At 45.6% G+C, this 18,521-nt stretch overlaps 2 protein-coding genes across 2 annotated transcripts in view; one reads left to right on the forward strand and one right to left on the reverse strand.

Moving 5' to 3' along the window:
• The window catches only part of espl1 (extra spindle pole bodies like 1, separase), a 31,064-nt gene extending 21,037 nt beyond the window's left edge, over positions 1-10,027 (reverse strand). The window contains exons 1-11 of the mRNA XM_063187729.1: positions 9,875-10,027; positions 8,926-9,016; positions 7,685-7,900; positions 7,138-7,215; positions 6,143-6,471; positions 5,520-5,742; positions 3,637-3,948; positions 3,311-3,406; positions 1,722-1,839; positions 1,022-1,149; positions 484-749 (exon numbers count right to left, since the gene is read on the reverse strand). Coding sequence (XP_063043799.1) covers positions 484-749; positions 1,022-1,149; positions 1,722-1,839; positions 3,311-3,406; positions 3,637-3,948; positions 5,520-5,742; positions 6,143-6,471; positions 7,138-7,215; positions 7,685-7,900; positions 8,926-9,006 — 1,847 coding nt within the window. The 5' untranslated portion in view covers positions 9,007-9,016; positions 9,875-10,027. The remainder of the gene's footprint in view (positions 1-483; positions 750-1,021; positions 1,150-1,721; positions 1,840-3,310; positions 3,407-3,636; positions 3,949-5,519; positions 5,743-6,142; positions 6,472-7,137; positions 7,216-7,684; positions 7,901-8,925; positions 9,017-9,874) is intronic.
• A 1,444-nt stretch (positions 10,028-11,471) lies between these two features.
• znf365 (zinc finger protein 365) lies at positions 11,472-16,883 on the forward strand. Its single transcript, XM_063188260.1, has 5 exons — positions 11,472-11,538; positions 11,713-12,385; positions 13,153-13,266; positions 16,581-16,738; positions 16,852-16,883. The coding sequence occupies exons 1-5, from the start codon at positions 11,472-11,474 to the stop codon at positions 16,881-16,883; spliced, it is 1,044 nt and encodes a 347-aa protein (XP_063044330.1).
• The last annotated feature ends 1,638 nt before the right edge of the window (positions 16,884-18,521 follow it).

Genomic DNA, 18,521 nt, shown 5'->3' on the forward strand with positions numbered 1-18,521 from the left:
GGGAATGATGTCAAGACATCAGTAGAGGATTTTGAACAAAAGTAGGCCTCGGGTAGCCCTTGGTAGCCCTCGGTAGCCCCCGGGTAGCCCTGGGTAGCCCTCAGACCCAGAAAGGTTGGGGACCCCTGTCATAGACTATGTGTCAGAGGTTTGCAAATAGCCAGACTAAACAAGAAGAAAGCAAAACTGCTAGCTAAGTATTGTTCAATATCTACAGGTATAGGCAGTCTGCATATTTGGAGGAGGAACGCAGGAGCCACTTCCACCCCTGAAGGCTTTAGACCACTATAACTTTTGTATTGATGTAGAAGACAATGTAGACAATGTTTGCTTCTTTATATTGTTTGGGGTGCTGTATTGTTTTTCTGTAATTATTGGTCCTCCCAAACAAAGTTATCAAACTTGTGTGTGTGCACACTGTGCACAAGTGTGTGTGTGTGTGTGTGTGTGTGTGTGTGTGTATGCGTGTGTGTGTGTGCTGACCTCAGCCGCACTTCAGACTCCTCCTCCTCCTCTTCCTCCTTCCTGGTCTTAGCCGCATCTGCTTTGATCTTGGCCCAGAGTGTGATGGGGTGTGTGTGTGTGCTGTTGGAGCTACTGCTGCTGCCAGTGTGTGTGTGAGTGTGTGTGAGCTCCTTCAGCTCGTCCTGACTCAGGCAGAGCAGCCAATCAGAAACGGCCTGCAGCGCCCCCCGATGGTCACCCAGACGCCTGCAGATGTGGACCTGCTGTTGGAAACAATGGCTCACCTGGACACACACACACAGTAGGGAAAATGAAAGCGTCTTGCTAGAAACAGTGACTCACCTAGACACACACACACATGCGCACGCACGCGCCACACGGACACGCACACGCACACGAAGATGTCTTGCAAGAAACAGTGGCTTACCTAAACACACACACGGACAGACACGCATGTACAGACACACATGTACACATACAGAAAGATCCATAACCGCAGCCTTACATATGAAGTGTGTGTGTGTGTTTGTGTGTGTGTGTATATGATTGTTCTTACCCTTTCCAGGGGCAGGGAGGGAGGGCGGGACTTAACCAGCTGCTCACACAGAGGCTTGGCCAATGACAGGGCTTCCTCGTGCAATTTCCTGTTACACAGCTCAAACACCACGCTTTTTACGGTCGTCACTAAATAAACACACACGCACACGCACACGCACACACACACACACACACACACACACACACACACACACACACACACACACACACACACACGCACACGCACACGCACACACACGACAGATGTCAGGACCATCCTCTTCTGTTTGAGAGCAACATAGAGTATTATCAAGTATGGCGTTTGAGAACAGAGGTGGACGGGGTTGGTTTAAGTTTAAATTAAAACTCCCCTTAGCCGTTATAAATCAAACACAATTCCACAAACTAGAGTGTCTTATTGCTTATCTAACGCGCGTTCATCGTGCTGCCAGACACACACTTTGCAACAAAAACTCAGCAAGGCGAGATGTATACAGGAATGAAACGGCTTTGCAATCACACCAATACCCCAACCAGAAATATTGCCAAGATGTGCTTTGCCTGTAGTCTCCCTACTCCAACCAGATTCTCTTCATCAACTTAGTCCCGTTGCGTCTAACTTAGTCGAGCACAAAATATTAGTTTGGAACGGTGTGGCCGATTTACAACGGCTACCAGCGAATCACAATTGAGAACCATATCCCACAGTGTTAGATTACCTGCTTTGAGGAGGTAGGCTGCGCTGTCATTGGTCAGTTTCTGGGCTTGCTGCACGAGCTCGGCCACGGAGCCGCTGAGATGGCCAATCACCTGCTGCAAACACTCGCCCTCCAGAGCCTGAACACACACACACAACCATGATTAGTATCACACACACACACACACACACACACACACACACACACACACACACACACACACACACACACACACACACACACACACACACACACACACACACACACACACACACACACACACACACACACTTTAATCAGTATCACTCTCACTCAGACACGCACGCACACACACGACCATTATCAGTAGGGATGTGCAATATATCGAATTTATATCGTGATATCAATATTGCTGTCAAACAATATAAAATTTCATAATATTGAGTTGAAACAATTTTTTTGTCATTTGTCTATACTGCCAAAAGATAGCTTACGCTAAGCGCAATACATTTCCCTCCACTTGAGGCATTGCGAGCCCAGAGCAGACTTGCTAACCAACACTCATGCAGAACACCACTGTGTGTTTCTCTATGGCTCTCCACTCACACTGCTGAAAGGAGGGTAGATTGTGAATTGTTTAACAGAATCATTTGTTTTTAAAAGAAATGTCAGTGTTTCCCACAGAAATTTTGGAAACTATGGGGGCAGCCGGGTTTTTTTTTTGTCGGGGGGGGGACAAAATGGCAAAACAATGAGTACAGTATGACATTGGCGCATGGAGAAACTATAGGCCTACGCCTACATTTCAGCCATTTATATTTTGAGAAATAAGGCTACATAATACACATGCAGGGGTCTATGTAATGAAAAAAATAATAAAACAAAATAGGAGCAGAGATAAGAATTTAAGATTGCTGTGAAATTGTTAACGCATAAACAAAAAGGGTCTAAGAGGGTAGCTATGCCTTTTCCCCACACACACATTCTACATGAGGGGTGCTGGTCACAGGGCCAGTTTTTCAAAATTCCTCCCATTAAAAGGGCTGAACAACATATTACACATTTATGTCTATATTCACATTCATCACACATTCATTTCTATATGCAGCCCGATGTCTCCTCTGCCTTGTCAATGAAGGCCTGTCACCACCTAACTCATTACAACTGTAAAACAAAGCCTGGGGAGGAAAATGCGAAGGAAATCGTAATTGAAATCGCTTTTAACAAACACGGAAATCGTTAAAAAAAAAAAAAAAAAATTTTTTTTTTTTTTTTTACATTTTCAGAAACTATGGCGGCCAACTTTAAACTATGGCGGGCCGCCATAGTTTCCTCAATGTATGGGAAACACTGAATGTCGTCTACAAAACCGTGTTATATCATATAATACAATATAATATAATATAATATAATATCAATGTTGACTAAATTAACCGTGATATTGATTTTTCTCATAATCGAGCAGCCCTAATAATCAGTATCACACACACACACACACACACACACACACACACACACACACACACACACACAAAATCACCATCATGTCACTCATGCGTCCACAATCAGTATCATCATCATCATCACACACATATAACCATCAGCATCTCCACACACACACGGACACTCACCTGTGAATTGGTTAGACTGGAGTGTGTGCAGGTAAAGGCTTCACACAAGGTAAGGCAGAGAGTCTCCTGAAGACCACAGGCCTCACGCATCTGCATCTACACACACACACACACACACATACACACACACACACACACACACACACACACACACACACACACACACAATAATTCATTTTTATTTAACACCATTCAAAGTCCAAACTCTTCAGTAAATCCATTTTAAAAACAGGTGTGTACGTGTGTGTGTGTGTGTGTGTGTGTGTGTGTGTGTGTGTGTGTGTGTGTGTGTGTGTGTGTGTGTGTGTGTGTGTGTGTGTGTGTACCTTGGGCAGTGCTGCGCGGTACTGCTTGAGATAGTCCAGGCAGCTGAGTAGCGTAGCGGCCGGTAGCCCGTTAGCATCTGCCTCCTGTGTTGCCCAGGCGACCAGCTGACAGGCCTCCACCAGCGGAGGGCAGGGCGCGTCCATGGCAACGCTCACATTGCTAAGCAACAGTGCACAGGCAGAGTAGATTCCGCTTGTATTTGCGTCCGCAGCGGCAGAGGAGCGCAAGAGACGGTGCAGCCGAACGGACCAATCACAGAGCTCTAAAGCAGCACACAGCACCTCCCCCTGCCCCTGGACACGCCTCTTGGCCTACACACGCACACACAGACACGCACACATTTGATTAGTTTATTTGGGAGGACCAATTATTATTGAAAAAACAATACAGGACTCCAAACTATGTTAAAGAAGCAATACTGTCTCTTTTTCTACACACACACACACACGCACACAGCACACACACACACACACACAAGCGCGCACACATGCACGCACATTTTTCGGGGTCCCGCGGGATTCCCGTAGGATGGGAATCAAAATTCTAAAGATTATAGGAGTGGGCAGGAGCGGGAATAGATATGAACGGGAGCGGGCAGGAGCGGGAATACAAATCAACAATTTTGAAATGATTGAGTGGGACTGGGCGAGATTGGGAGACATTCTTACAGGAGTGGATGGGATGGGATTTGTTTCTTTTACTCCAACCCGGTATGGGATTTTTTTTCTGGGACCGAGATGGAACAGGAGTGAAAATGCACTCCCGTGTCATGCTCTACTGTGCTGCCAGACACAGAACAAATGGAAATAATGCATATGCAATGTAATGTACAAGTAGTAGAGAAAGGTAAAACGCAATCAATTAACTCAAGGGGAGGTATGTAACAATAAGCTCATTTCAAGAAACGGTGCTGTATGGCTTAATGGGACACTGTGCAGGAAATGGTCAATAAAGGTACTGCAACTATGCTGCTCATTGAAAATGTGTTGTCTACGGCCAAATTGTATCTTTTCATGAAAGTTTACTAAGTAATAAATGTATATTTTATAGTATGGCCCAAGTACAGTCATATTTGCAGCTAAAAATGGCTATTTCTGGAAAATCAAAATGGCGGACCATGGAGAAGATCCCCCTTTTCATGTATGAAAAATGTATTTTTTCCAGTCATAATGAATACTTAGAATTTGATGGTGGTGATAAGTATTCATGAAAAAGGTAACATAGTATTGAATGGGTAGCATGAATTCTGGAAATAAACAACTAAAAATCTCACACAGTGTCCCTTTAAAGCAGAGCCATAGAGTTGTAACAACGGGGGTACAGGAAATTGGTTGGTGACATGATTCACAAAGCTTCAAATAATTCTAGGCAGCGGCTTTCTTTTCGCTAAAGACCAACACAGAACCACTACACAACTAGCAAAGATGATGTAAAAATGAATCACACTGAACTTTACTGGAGGTCTTTGCTTAATGCGTGCATTCTTTTGAAACACGGTTGTCGGAAACCCTCACCTACACCTCGGGAAAGTGCAAAAGAACGGGTACGTAACTCAGGGTTCCGAAACACAAACTCGAAGCACTTTGGTGTACTCAGAGTTCGTTAAACATTAGTTTTTTTCAGACATTTGTATTGTCTCCAGCTGTTGCAATAGAACGCATTTACAACGGATGTCGGGAGAATGAACACGGGTCCATCGACAATCGAGTTTCAATGAATGAGCCATTACTACCAAATCAATACACTGCCTCTGCCTTATTTTTTGCCTTCTCTTTTGGGTGCACCCACGGAGGTCAATGGGATTAACCAAACCTTTGTTCCATGGATTCGGCTTTAACAAATCATCAAATCAAAACGCTGTGCTGCACTGTGCTCCACTCACCAAAGCTAGCTGCTGGTTGGCCAGGTCCCAGAGCTCCGCCCCCATCAGCATCTTGCAGACCCGGGCGGTGACCACACACATGGTGGTGACATCACACACACTCGGTGGCGGCGTGCCATCTCCATCTCTATCTCTATCTCCGTCCCACAGTGGCCCCCACACACACTCCTCCAGCAGATCCAGCATGGCTGCAGCCTGGCCGTGTGTGAGCCTGCCGCTAGGGCTGCTCGATTAGGAGGGAAATCAATATCACGATTATTTCAGTCAACATTGAGATCACTTTTTTTTTTGGACAGATATTTATCTTAAAGACAAATAATTGTGCTAAACAATGTGACTGGAGGGCCATAGAGAAAAGCACAGTGGTGTTCTGCATGAGCGTTGGGTAGCAAGCCTGCTCTACGCTCGCAATGGCTCAAGTTGTCTTTGTCTATACTACCTTTCAGCAGTATAGACAAATGACTGGTATGTGGTTTCAACTCCATATTATGAAACTTGATATTGTTAACAGCAATATTAATACAAGTGTCAAGTCAAGTGTACTTGTATTGTCAAAAATTTATATAACAGGGTTAACAGAGAAACAAATCACGATATACATTTGATATACTGCACAGCCTTACCTGCCGCCTCCGCCACCTCCGCACGACAACCTGTACTTGGTCAAGCTCTCCTTCACGTACACACACACTTTAGACACACCACCACCACTGTCACCACCACTGGGGTCGCCACTGACCGACGCACACAACCTCTCCTGCAGCAGACGGAAGCGTAGGGCTTCCAGACGCGTGCGGAGGGCCAGGGTGGGTGTGTGTGTTGGTGCGTGTGTGTGATTGGGAGGGCTTGTCTTAGTCTTCGTCTCGTCGCCCGACTCAACAGCTGCTGCCGCCTTCCACAGCACAGAGAAACAGCTCTGCACAAGGGTGTGGTAGTCACCAGAATCGCTCTCCTGCAGGGGGGGAAACACACAACACACAACACATATACAGACGCACGCACGCGCACACACACACACACACACACACACACAGACAGACACAGACACAGACACAGACACAGACACAGCTCTGCACCTGGGTGTGGTAGTCAAATCACCAGAATCGCTCTCCTGGAGGGGACACACACACACACACACACACACACACCTCTCCACAAGAGTATGGTAGTCATCCGAATTGTCCTAATGGGGAAACACACACACACACCTCTGCACCAACGTATAGTAGTACTTCTCCATCTGGGTAAAGCTACATTCACACACGTCGCTACTAGTTACTCGCTCAGCGAATGAAGTCAATAGAATGTCAATGTGTTCCAGGCCAGCGAGACGAGCAGGCGAGTAGGTGACTACTACAAGCGATGCGATGTGGGCGGATCCCGAGTTGAAAATATTTTAACTTTGTGCGAGGCGAGTAACCAATTGGAATGCAGAGTTCGGCACTTCTCGCCTGTACATTGGAAGTTAAAGCCGCGGGAACTTTCAGCGAACGTTCCATGAGTGAGTGGCGAATAGGCAAACAAGCGAGAAGCTAGTAAATAGCAGCGATGTGTATGTACGTAGCGAGAGACAGAGAGAAAGAGAGGGAGAGGGAGAGAGAGAGTGTGTATCTCTTACCTGTGGTTGTGTCCTCTTGAGGCGGTGAAATAGTGACAGAGCCAGCTGTCCTGAATCTTCCCTTGCCTTCAGCAGTCTCTGAAACACAAACAAGTAACACCACTCATCAGTGCGTGTGCGTGTGTGTGTGTGTGTGTGTGTGTGTGTGTGTGTGTGTGTGTGTGTGTGTGTGTGTGTGTGTGTGTGTGTCCAGCAGAAAATTGTCATGCAATGTTGAGGTCTATGTTTGAGAAAGACGTCATGGTTATTGTTGTATCGTTGACGTCAGTTATCTTCAGGTAGGGTGGTTCTGCTGTGTGTGTGTGTGTGTGTGTGTTTGTGTGTGTGTGTTTGTGTGTGTGTGTGTGTGTGTGTGTGTGTGTGTGTGTGTGTGTGTGTGTGTGTGTGTGTGTGTGTGTGTGTGTGTGTTTGTGTGTGTGCGTTGCATCGGGAAGAGGTGTGTTGCATCTGCGCGTGGTGTGTGATGTTCTGTGTGTGTGTAGGGTGTATCGACGGGAGGCGTGTTGAATCGGTGTGTGTGTGTGTGTGTGTGTGTGTGTGTGTGTACCTGTAAGATGTGAAACATCATCTTCTCCAGGTAGAGTGGTTCTGCTGTTCTGCCATCTCCTTCCTGTTCGTAGCCGTCAATCGCCAGCTCCACCAATCGTAGCAGGACTGGCACAAGCCCCGCCTCTAGCCTCTCCCCCAGCCGCTGGTAACAGGCGTGCAGGATGCGGTCACACACCACCCGTAGACGCAACACGCCTCCCCTCGATACACACTCCTACACACACAGTATAGAACACACACACACACACAGAGAACATCATACACCACACGCAGACGCAACACGCCTCCCCTCGATACACACTCCTACACACACACAGTATAGAACACACAGAGAACATCATACACCACACGCAGACGCAACACGCCTCTTCTCCATACACACACACACACACACAGACACAGCAAAGAGAACATCATACACCACACGCAGACGCAACACGCCTCCCCTTGATACACACTCCTACACACACACACAGACAGACAGACAGAGAGACAGAATAGAACACACACACAGCACAGAGAACATCACACACCACACACAGACGCAACATGCCTCTTCTCGAGACACACACACACAGACACAGACACACTAAAAAGAACATCACACATGATGCAGCACACCTCCCCTTGACACACTCCTACACACACCTACAAACACACGTCACACACAGCATCGAGAACATTACACATCACACGCAGCTAGGGCTGTAACGATACACTCAACTCACGATTCGGTTCGTATCACGATATTTGACCTACGGTGATGTACTCATGATGTTCTACGGTTCGATACACCCCACGATTTCTGAAATGTATCTCCACTGAAGTTTGGAAACACTATCACATCAAATCATAAGGTTTTTTTCTGGACTAATGGGTAATAAAACTTTGAAAGGGCGTATCACGATACTGCCTCCTTGTATCACGATACAGTATCGTGACTCTGTGTATCACGATTTCTCGGTTCGATACAATATCATTACAGCCCTACACGCAGCCTTTCCTCGTTTCATACACCACGTGCAGACGCAGCACGTCTCCCCTCAATGTAAACCAACACACACACACACAGACACACACACAATACTGAGGCATCCCACACACACATAAAAAAGCATCTCACACACGCACAGCACAGATGCATTCCACAGAGCGCACACAGAGATTCTAGTAGTATTATCCAGTCTCTCTGGCACATGTTTTCAAACAGATCCAAACTCCATGTGTGCGACGCGTTACCTCCAGCTCATTGTGCAGGGCCGTGGCATCTGCTGTGGTGGCGATCCGCCGAACAAACTCCTCTGTCTTCAGGCACTTCATCAAGTCAGATCTAAAACACACACACACACACACACACACATCAATAATAAATAATCAACATCATCATCGGAGCACTACATTGTAGACACACAGTGTCCAGTCCAGCACCCAGTGTCGTACCTGAACTGCTTCAATGAACTATCTCACGAACTAGTTTATTATTTGAACGAATGTGAACTGAAGTTACACTTTTTAACTTGCTGCCTGATGAGCGTGCTGCCTTGGTTAAGGTGCCACGTTTTTTTTAGTGTTCAGGTGAAAACCCCAGCCAAATACATTGCAAAGAGCCCTACTATAAGATGACATCTAACGTACATATTTTCACTGTTATGTTTTTTTTTTTTTTTTTTTTTAAACCTGCTGTCTGTGGTGTTCTAGGCTTTGCCAATGATATTGAACAACACCGCAACAACCTCTTGCAAAAAACAAAAACAACAACTAAGTTATCAGGTTCATATTGGAAGCTATGAATGGAAAATTATGAACTACGACAATGTCCCTGGCGAGGGTATCCTGTTATTTGTTAATATAATAATATCTAATAACTACGTAATTTACTGTGCAACATACTACGGCACAATTCTACTAACTATGTTGACATAAGGCACATCGATACTGATACACTGACAGAATAGACTGTTGAGTACACCTCTGTTGTGTTTGTAGAGTTGATTTGTGGGCTAATATATCTATTCCTCGCCATTCAATTAATTTGCTATTTGCTGTTTAAGTTGGTAAGAGCGATACAAACAGCTGACAATTACTCTACTGACTTCACATAGTTGAACACAGCATGTAAACGGAAACTTCTAGTTAGAACCAGCTCTAGCCGCTAGCTCCAGTTAACTCCCAAACAAATGACACCAACCGTGCAGACAGCGAGTCGATCCAAAGATGTTCAGTCGAACCAAATCCTTATACAGTGACAAATCTTCCAATTCAGCTAAAAACCCAATAAAACGCCCCGTTCAGATTTAAAAACAAAGTAGAAATCTTAAAAACAAATGACAGCCCGACTATGTTAAAATGGCGCCCTTGATTTTAAACGAACGCAAAGGCTGTTGGGAAACAAATACTCAGCTGTGGCATTGGTGAACTATGGGTAGTGTAGTTTAGACGAGAGCTTATTCTGCGTTCAACTAAGTTTGTCTACGCCGTGTCTCTCGTCGTTTATAATATCATTCAATGCGTTATCCACCAACAGCATGACTACAACTGTTTTTTTTACATTTCGAAATCAATTCCGGTTGCAATTTTGGTAGCGATCGTGCTCAAATTTGCTACAATAGCCTCCTGTCCTTGTTGCAGCATGAGTTTTGATCTTTGATTGACGAGATGACAGCCTACATGGAATATCAGGCACAGACGATGGTGTGATATTAAATTCACATTGAGCTACCACGAAACCGACTGGCTATCAACTCGTTTTAAGTGATGCGTTTGATTTTCCTCTGTCTTTCCCCCTGCGCGTCTTGTAATCCCACCGACATAAAATGGATTAGAATGTAGGCTAGAAGCCTAGGCTACCTGCCTGCTGCCTGTCTGGGGCTTAAGGTGAGTCTTTAACCCTTTTCTTTATACCGGTGTATATAATTCTAAATATATAAAAATAAAGCGTGTTTTATGCAGATAGCCTAGAAGAAAAAAATGGGCTATTGTTGTCAATTGGGCTATGTGTAGTAGACTAGGTTTTGTTAAATGTATTGCCTGATGGCTGACTGGTATGCCTACCCACATTAATTAAATCTACATAAATATCGCCCTCTGGTGCTTATGTAGGCCTATTGCTATAACTGATGCATATGATTCAACTAGAGAGCATCTCTCAAACTTCAACTGTGAAACTCAGCTCCTAGTTTTAATTAAATTTCACAAATTATCTCCCTTTTACATTGAATGCTACGTCCTCCAAAAGGACATTTATGAAGCAATGATAGGCCTATATAGCCAGAGCGCAGTACATTATGTCTATTTTACATAGGCCTACTGTATCTTGATGTAAATTAATGAATAAAAATACAAAGGCTCTATGTCATAGCTTGAAAAAACTCTGCTCTGCTCTTCTCTACCCCTCTGCTCTGCTCTCTCCTCTCCCCTCTCCTCTCTTCTCCTCTCCTCTACAATCCTCCCCCCCTGCATCTGCTTTCTTCTCTCCTCTCCCCTCTCCTCTTCTCTGCTCTCCTCTCTTGCTGTCTCATCTTCTCTCCTATTCCTACCCTCTCCTCTTCTCCCATCTCCTCTCCCCTCCTCTCCTCTGCTCTTCTCTCCTGTCCCCCACTCCCCCCTTTTTCTGCTATCCTCTCCTCCTGTATCCTCTTATCTCCTCTCCTCTTCCTGTCTCCTCTTCTCCCCTCTCCTCCTCTCCTCCCCTCCCCTCTCCGCTCCCTTCCTCTCCTTTCCCATCTCCTCTCCTCTCCTCTCCCATCCTTTCCATAACAGGGAAGCTGGACTAGGGAAGGTGGACCATGAGTAGGGGTCTTCCTCTCAGTATGGAGGGGGCGAAGGAGGAGCTGAGGGAGGGGGCCACAAGGGGTGAGTGTAGGGCCACCAGAGAGAAGGATACGAGTGACAGAACCGGGCAGAAGCCTGTGTGTGACAGACAAGAGGAGAGGAGAGCACACAGCGGGGCAGAACAGAGGAGTGTGTGTGCCAGACAAGAAGAGAGGAGAGTCAGAGAGTCAGAGAGTGTGTGTGAGAGAACTGGAGAGGGGAGTGTGTGCAGGGGGGCAGGAGAGGCGAAGGCTGAAGGTGTGAAGGCCGTCTCCAGTCTGCCATTCCGCTGTCCTCGCTGTGGAGAGAACACTCGCTTCCGCAGCCTGGCGTCGCTCCGAGCCCACCTGCAGCTCAGCCACACCTTCCCTAGCGAACCTGTGCAGCGTAGCCACACCCACACAAGCTCACCTGTGCAGGGTAGCCACACTGGCCACATTGGCCCATCTGTGCATAAGCCGCCACCCCCTAACAACTCCCTGAACCAATGGGATGACTGTGCCGCCCCTCCCATCTCACCTCTCATGGCAACTGGCCACGCACCTCCCATCTCCATGGTAACTGGCTCCGCCCCTCATGTCTCCATGGTAACTGGCCCCGGCCCTCCCATCTCCACAGCAACTGGCCCCACCCCTCCTGTCTCCACTGTAACTGCTGCCACCTCTCCCCCCGGTGCGTGTGGGCGTATGGATGTTGAGTTTCGGCTGAGGGGGGCGCTACAGAGGGCCGAGGGGCTGCTGAAGCAGCGGCTGCAGTCTGAGCATGCCCAGCGGAGCCTCCTGCTGGCCCGGCAGCAGCACTGCAGGCAGATGACCAGCGCCGCCATGGTGATCGCATCGCTACGGCAACAGCTCAACACCTCGCAACACCTGCTGCAGCAGAGGGAGAGGTGAGGGGTGCACGTACACACACACACACACACACATGCAGACAGCCACACACACACACACACACGTATACACACACACACATGCAGACAGACACACACACACACACATATACACACACACACATGCAGACATACACAAACACACACACACACACGCGCACACACACACACGTGAACGTCCTGTACAGTTAAAGCTTTTGGGGTCATGTCAGGTGCTAACACCATTAGGCCAATCTGCCGTTGCTACGTGGGGGTGTGAGTGTAGCCAGGAGCCTGTGGAAACTGGAAACACATCCAGAAAACGACTCGAGAAAAGGCTTTCTGGATGTTTTAAACAGATTCTTATTTTACACACACACACACACACACACACACACACACAGTTGACCTGTTGTCATAATGGAAAATATTTGTAAAATATTGCATAAGGTTTAATACTTCCTATTAGCCAACAAGCCAATTCACTCTTTTCCAAATCACTCAACATCACAACAACTGTATATATACCTATATCATCATTACTTGTTATTCTTTTTTTTATTTGAGGGGGGGGGGCTTAGCATTCAGAGTAACACACTCTCTCTCTCAACTCTCTGGCTGGTGTGTGTGTGTGTGTGTGTGTGTGTGTCTGTGTGTGTGTGTGTGTGTGTGTGTGTGTGTGTGTGTGTGTGTGTGTGTGTGTGTGTGTGTGTGTGTGTGTGTGTGTGTGTGTGTGTGTGTGTGTGTGTGTGTGTGTGTGTGTGTGTGTGTATGTGTGTGTGTTGCAGTGAGATGGAGGGCATGCAGAGCTGGCTGGCTGTGGCGTCGCGACATGAGCTGCAGAGCAAGGAGCATCTCCGGAACTTCATGGAAAACATTCTCACACACACACACCACACTAACACACACACTCCAAACTAACACACACACACACGCACACACACACACACACACACACACACACACACACACACGCACACACACACACATACATTAACACACACACTCCAAACTAACGCATACATACACACATTAACACACACACTCCAAACCAACACACATACTCCACACTAATAAAACACACACACACACACACACACACACACACACACACACACACACACACACACACACACACACACACACACACACACACACACACACACACACACACACACACACACACACACACACACACACTTTCTCAATTTCCCAGTACAAAGGTACAAACACTAACAATTTCATACAACAAAGTAATCACACAGTAAAGCACTACTACACAACACGTCAGAAAACAAAGGCCACAGAATGCTGCATTGTATCCACAGAGAGGTTCTATGGATAGGACAAGGGAGCAAACTCGCAACTTTTCCGGGTGGGACTGCACTCTACGGACGGCAACGGAGTAGTGCAAAGTCATTCGGAATGAATGGGCTGCTCTCGCTCGACAGCGCCCCTAGGTGAACTGCAGGCATGGGTCGAATAGCGAGTGGGGCGGCTGTTTGTGGACTGACTGCGTATGCAAATCTGCACAGGAGAGAGAGAACTTGGAGAACTTCACTTCAGAGAGACAAGCATTTCCCTCTGGTGGTAGGAAGGAGAACTGCAGATGACTGTATTTGATGCAGACTGACCCACATTGCTTTCCTGGTCCACACACCACACCATGGGTTCTTTCCAAAATGCAGACTTCCGTCCTCGGCCTGTGTTTGTGGCCTCGCATTATACTGATGCATCATGCACCGCCTCCGTGGAGAAAAATACTGTTATACGTCAGTGCTCTAACCAGATACACTTCAGTTACAAGCAGGGAATGATTTGATTTCAAACGAAATATTGGCATTATTCAGTTTAAAACAAGTTGAAGGGGAAAGCCAGTAAATGAGAGTACTGTGTATCTATTACTGGTAAGCACCTTTGCACTGAATCGACTCTGTGGTTGATGTCCTTGCCAGGGCCGGTTCTGGCTTATTTGGTGCCCTAGGCGAGTTTGAGTTCTGGGGCCCCCCCCCCCCACCTTTGAAAGGAAAAAAAAAATCTTTCTTATACCTCACAGAACACAAGACTAATATCCTTAGTAAGCTTAACTAAATAGCATCAAGAACAATAACCGTTTTTCATCAAATGGATTTATGGTTCTTTTTGACAGGCGACCAACACATCAGATTGAGTCGCATGAAAGTAGCTTCACTGTGTGGTGTGTTGGATGTGATGGTGGTGGGGCCCCCAACCCCAGATGAGAGGGAGGTTATCAATGTGTTTGAATTGTAACGTGAAATTGAAATGCCAGGAGAGTGATACAGTACATTTGCATGTAAAATGCATGTGTAGACAATAAGCCTACCAAGGAGGTCTGCATTGATCTACACTATCTACAGCATCACAAAGCATGGCAGCATAACAATTTTAATAAGCTACACATTTGTGCTGTCTTCCAAACCAATTTCATTTCTGGACTGGAAATAGTGGTGCATTTGTGAGTAGGAGAATGAGAAGGGGGCTATCTATGTGTTTGGAGGGACAGGGTGAGAGAAAGGGAGAAGAGCTGTCACGCTATTGAATTTCATAATATACAAAATATAGTAAATAGCCTCACTTGTCTGCTGTGCATGGTTCTGTTACATGATTAATGTAGGCTATGTCATTCTGGTCTGGAAATTAATGTTTTTTTTAAGCTTACAACAAGCAGGTAATTCATGTGGATGGAAGGAGATATGGCAGCTAAAATTGTTTTAAACATTGCACCAGTCTTACTTAACATTGCTTGTCAACCTAAGCAAGTATTATGATATCAGGTGGGTGTTAGTGAGTAGTGAGTAGGCTACTAACAGCTACTTTACTGGATTCCATTGCTTGGCATACTTGGCTAATGTTAGCATGCTAACTAGCGATTTCTCTGATCAAAAACAAAGCTCTTTTTCTCTCTAATTCCAAATAGTAACCTCATAACTATTAGGCTTTCCATAATCACAAACGGTTGCTGATTAAATCACATAGTTCCAAAACACCCTCTGAAACTCCTGCATCATGCAATGAGTGGTTTAATGAGAACATAATAATCTCCATCCAGCAGAGCAGCACTACTGTTTGCGCTTGCCCCCTCTGTCTCTCGAGTGAGTCTCCAAATTCAAAATAGACCGCACGCTGTCACTCGTCCCGCCCCCTTTCTCAGAACTGTCTGTTTATTGGTTCACAGACTTCCCAGAGACAGTTGGAAGAGATATTACTATTGGCTGAGGTGCGCTTTGCCGTGAGGAGCGCTTTCGCCACTCTTTGTTGATTGCGACTTCATAAAAAAACTTCATATCGCAAAATTACGCATAGGAGAGCGCCATTTCGGCGCCCCTTCCTCACATGGCGCTCTAGGCGACCGCCTAGCCGGCCTATGCTAAAAACCGGCCCTGGTCCTTGCAGCTCTCTGTCTGTGAACGCAAACCACAGTTTGTGTGTGTGTGTGTGTGTGTGTGTGTGTGTGTGTGTGTGTCAGACCCCCCATGAATATGCAACAATGCACAATATGCAACTTTTATAAAACTGCAGCCAACTTTCATGCAATTTTCAGCTATTAGCACAACTTTACCGTTACATACCGTACATGTGAGTGAGACTGTGCATGTGTGCGTGTAAGTGTGTGTGTGAGAGAGAGAGCTGTAACCTTGATGTCTATTCTTAACCCATATCATAAACCGCTTGTGATGCTACACTCTGTACATGCATTCGTAGCTCAGCTGAAGTCTCACTGCATAATAACAGGGAAAGGATATGACTGTGAAATGTGTGACAACCACTGTGTTATAACCACTGTGTGTGTGTTGTGTGCATGTGTGATTAAAGTCACTGCTAAGTATTGGTTCATAGCTCAGCGAAAGTCACACTGTGGGAATATGGAGCATCTGAACCACTCCAGTTCAAACAGCTCTGGCATCTCTCTGAACTATCAGGCCAGAATTTGGTGGCTAGGTGTTTGTTTCCTGCTGGGTGTTCCTGCTAACATTGCTGTCATGGTCATCCTTCTACGACATCTCAAGAAGAACAACTTCACTTTTCATCTCTTACTGAATCTGGCTGTGTCAGACATCTTGCGTTTGGTCTCTGTACCGCTCTGGATATACAACTTGAACTTTGCCTGGACATTAGGTCGTGGCCTCTGCAAGGTCACCTATCTTCTCACATTCACCAGTACCTACTGCAGTGTGCTGATTGTGTCTCTCGTCAGTGTCCAGAGGTATGTGGCTGTTCTGCACCGGAACCAGTGGGCCAAGCTGGGCAGCAGAGGAGAAAAGCTTCTGCTCCTCTGCCTGTGGACTCTCGCTCTGATTTTCTCCAGCCCGGCCGCGGTCAAAGCAGACCTGGCAGTTGGACAAAATAAGGTCTGTAGACGAATCACTGATGGAGAGACTCTTGGTATTCTTTTGTTTGAGACAGTGGTGGGGTTTGCCCTTCCCTTCTCAATCATGGTGATGTGTTACGTCTGCCTCCACAAGAAGGTCAAGGAGACTCCCCTCTTCAGCAGCCCTAGACTGACCAGATTAGTGATTGCCATCCTCGTTACTTTTTTCATACTGTGGTTCCCTTCTTATGCGATGAACTTGATGAGGGTTGCTGGACTTGCATTGAGATCAATCAGACCGTTAGTATCACGTCAACTTAACAGTGCTTGGGATTCAGGCCATGGTCTTGTGAGGACTCTGACATTACTAAATAGCTGTATAAACCCTCTTCTATATGCTTGGTCATTTCGGAAACGTTTCCAGAATCAAGAGGAGTCAAGGGGAAACCTTCAAACAAGGATCAGGTTAAATCAGGCAGTCACCACACCTCAAATGTAGCCAGTGGTTGAAAGTATAAATGTGCAGATCTTCTTTCCTCAATGTATTTTGCTGACATTGTGCATACAGCATTTAAAGGTATATAACTAAAATAATAATAGATTCATATGCCATGTTCCTCTGTGTTGGTTGTTAGTCTGTACATAAGAAAACCACTTTTCTGGTTAAAGAAAGGTTAAATAATTATAATAATAATTATTATAATAATAGTAGCGATTCGATTCGATTCGGGAGGTAGCGATCCAATTCGATTTGATTCGATTCTATGCGATTTGATCCGATCCGATTCAATTCTACAATGCATTGCAATGCATTACATTTCTACTGAAAGCAAATGTTTCATCAGTCATGATGAGGCAATACAAGTAGTCAGAAACTGAGCAACAATTTATTGGCTGTTTTCTGTATCAGTCTGTATCAGTCTTGCTATGCTTTGAAGTGCTTTTATTTAATTTAACATTCATTGCCCCCGAAATATCCACGGAAGGAATTGAAACTTGAAAAAATTGCCGCATCGATTCTGGAACTTGCCGCATCGATCCTGGACAATCACTTTCACTGCACTGATTGTGTGTGTGTGTGTGTGTGTGTGTGTGTGTACTGATGGAAGGCTGTCTGCTGTACTCAAAGGCCATCAAACAGCTTCAACTAATCCAAAATGCAGCAGCAATGGTTATTACGAAAACAAGGTAGTTAAGCATAACTCCAATTTTGAGATCGCTGCATTGGCTCCCAATGAGCTACAGAATTGATTTTAAGGCAATGCTTCTTGTGTTTAAAATCATTAAATGGTATAGGACCCACCAATCTACTGGATATGTGTTCAGCAGTAGGCCTATGCGTCACGAAGGTCAACAGAGAAGAATTTCCTTCCAAAAGTCAAAACAAAGTGTGGAGAGGTCAGGCTTTAGCCTCTCAGCTGCAAAGTTTTGGAACAGCTTCCAGATTATGTGAAAATGTACCACCAACTATTGATAGCTTTAAATACAGACTGAAAGACGCAGCTGTTCTAAGGTGCTTTCCCCTAGCAGCGTTATGTTATATGTTTTATCTTAATGTTTTACTTTTCTTTGACTCTAATTTCTTTCTTTCTTTCTTTCTTTTTCCTTTCTTTTTGCTTTACATTTGAGTTTCACTTGTGTATACACATGTATATACAAATAAACTTACCTTGCCTTGCCTTGCCTAAGTGGCAGTGAACAGTGATTTTGTTTTCACTCACATGTCTTATGCAGACAGTAAAGCAGCATGTAATAGTGGCTAACACATGAACCTTACCTTACAATGAAGGGTTAACCCTCAAGCGACCAGCCTGTTTTTGCGACTAA

This window comes from Engraulis encrasicolus, chromosome 22 (genome assembly GCF_034702125.1).
Source record: "Engraulis encrasicolus isolate BLACKSEA-1 chromosome 22, IST_EnEncr_1.0, whole genome shotgun sequence".
NCBI classification, from domain to species: domain Eukaryota; kingdom Metazoa; phylum Chordata; class Actinopteri; order Clupeiformes; family Engraulidae; genus Engraulis; species Engraulis encrasicolus.